The sequence below is a fragment of the Corapipo altera genome, unplaced genomic scaffold, assembly GCF_003945725.1.
Source record: "Corapipo altera isolate COAL_440 unplaced genomic scaffold, ASM394572v1 180, whole genome shotgun sequence".
In the NCBI taxonomy this organism is placed as follows: domain Eukaryota; kingdom Metazoa; phylum Chordata; class Aves; order Passeriformes; family Pipridae; genus Corapipo; species Corapipo altera.
This window is the reverse complement of record NW_020884915.1, coordinates 6,997,155-6,997,955: the sequence shown is the minus strand read 5'-3', so window position 1 is coordinate 6,997,955 and position 801 is coordinate 6,997,155. Positions and strand designations below refer to the sequence as shown.

General features: G+C 66.0%; 1 protein-coding gene across 1 annotated transcript in view; it reads right to left on the bottom strand.

Moving 5' to 3' along the window:
- Positions 1-509: 509 nt before the first annotated feature.
- Positions 510-801, bottom strand: part of VAX1 (ventral anterior homeobox 1) — a 5,234-nt gene continuing 4,942 nt past the window's right edge. The window contains exon 4 of the mRNA XM_027655200.1: positions 510-800. Within this exon, the coding sequence (XP_027511001.1) occupies positions 627-800 (174 nt within the window). The 3' untranslated portion in view covers positions 510-626. The remainder of the gene's footprint in view (position 801) is intronic.

Here is an 801-nt window from a genome sequence, read left to right as displayed (position 1 = left end):
GACTGGTGTTAAGGGCTCGGTCGGCAGCCGGGGACTGTAGTGCAGCGAGCGTGGGGGTAAACGAGGGCCGCAGGTGGGGCCCCAAAACCTTTGTGCTTAGAAATCACCGAGTCTGGGAGACACAACAACAATTAAAAAAACCCCAAACCCAAAACCGAACAGAAAAACCCCAACAACCCCCCCCTCAAAAAAACCCAAAAGCAAAAAACCGAAAACGGGCATCACCTGGCAGCTCCATCCTCCTCTCTCCGAAATCCTGCTCCCTCGCTAAAGCGACCGAAGGGAGCGCGGCCGCTCTCCCTCTGCGGCCCTTCCCCAGACGAACGAGCGGGCCGACAGCCCTCTCCCGTACGGACAGACGGACAGATGGGCTCCGGGGCAGGGGGGGCGCGGGGGCCGCCCCGCTCCCGCCGGGCCCCGGGGAGGCTCCCAAAGCCTCTCGCCCCGTTCCCGTTCCCGGCCCGCGGGCTCCGGGCCCCGCTCCGCCCCGGCCCGCGCAGGATCGCGCCGCGGGGCTCGGGGGCGGCGGGGAGCGCGGGGGGGCGGCTGCCGGCCGCCCGTCCCATAAATACCGCCACAAATAGAGACTATAAATATAAATAGGGGGGGGGAGAAGGTACTTAGAGTCAGTCCAGTGCTTTTTTCTCAGCGCTCTCTTTATTGTTGGTCCGGGAGTAGGGCTCGAAGGCGGACGAACTCAGGTAGCGGGCCGACAGTTCCTGCAAGTTGCCCGCCAGCGAGCCGGCCACGGCCAGGGGCGCGGAGGAGAGGCGGCCGGCCACCGAGCCCAGCAGCGCGGGC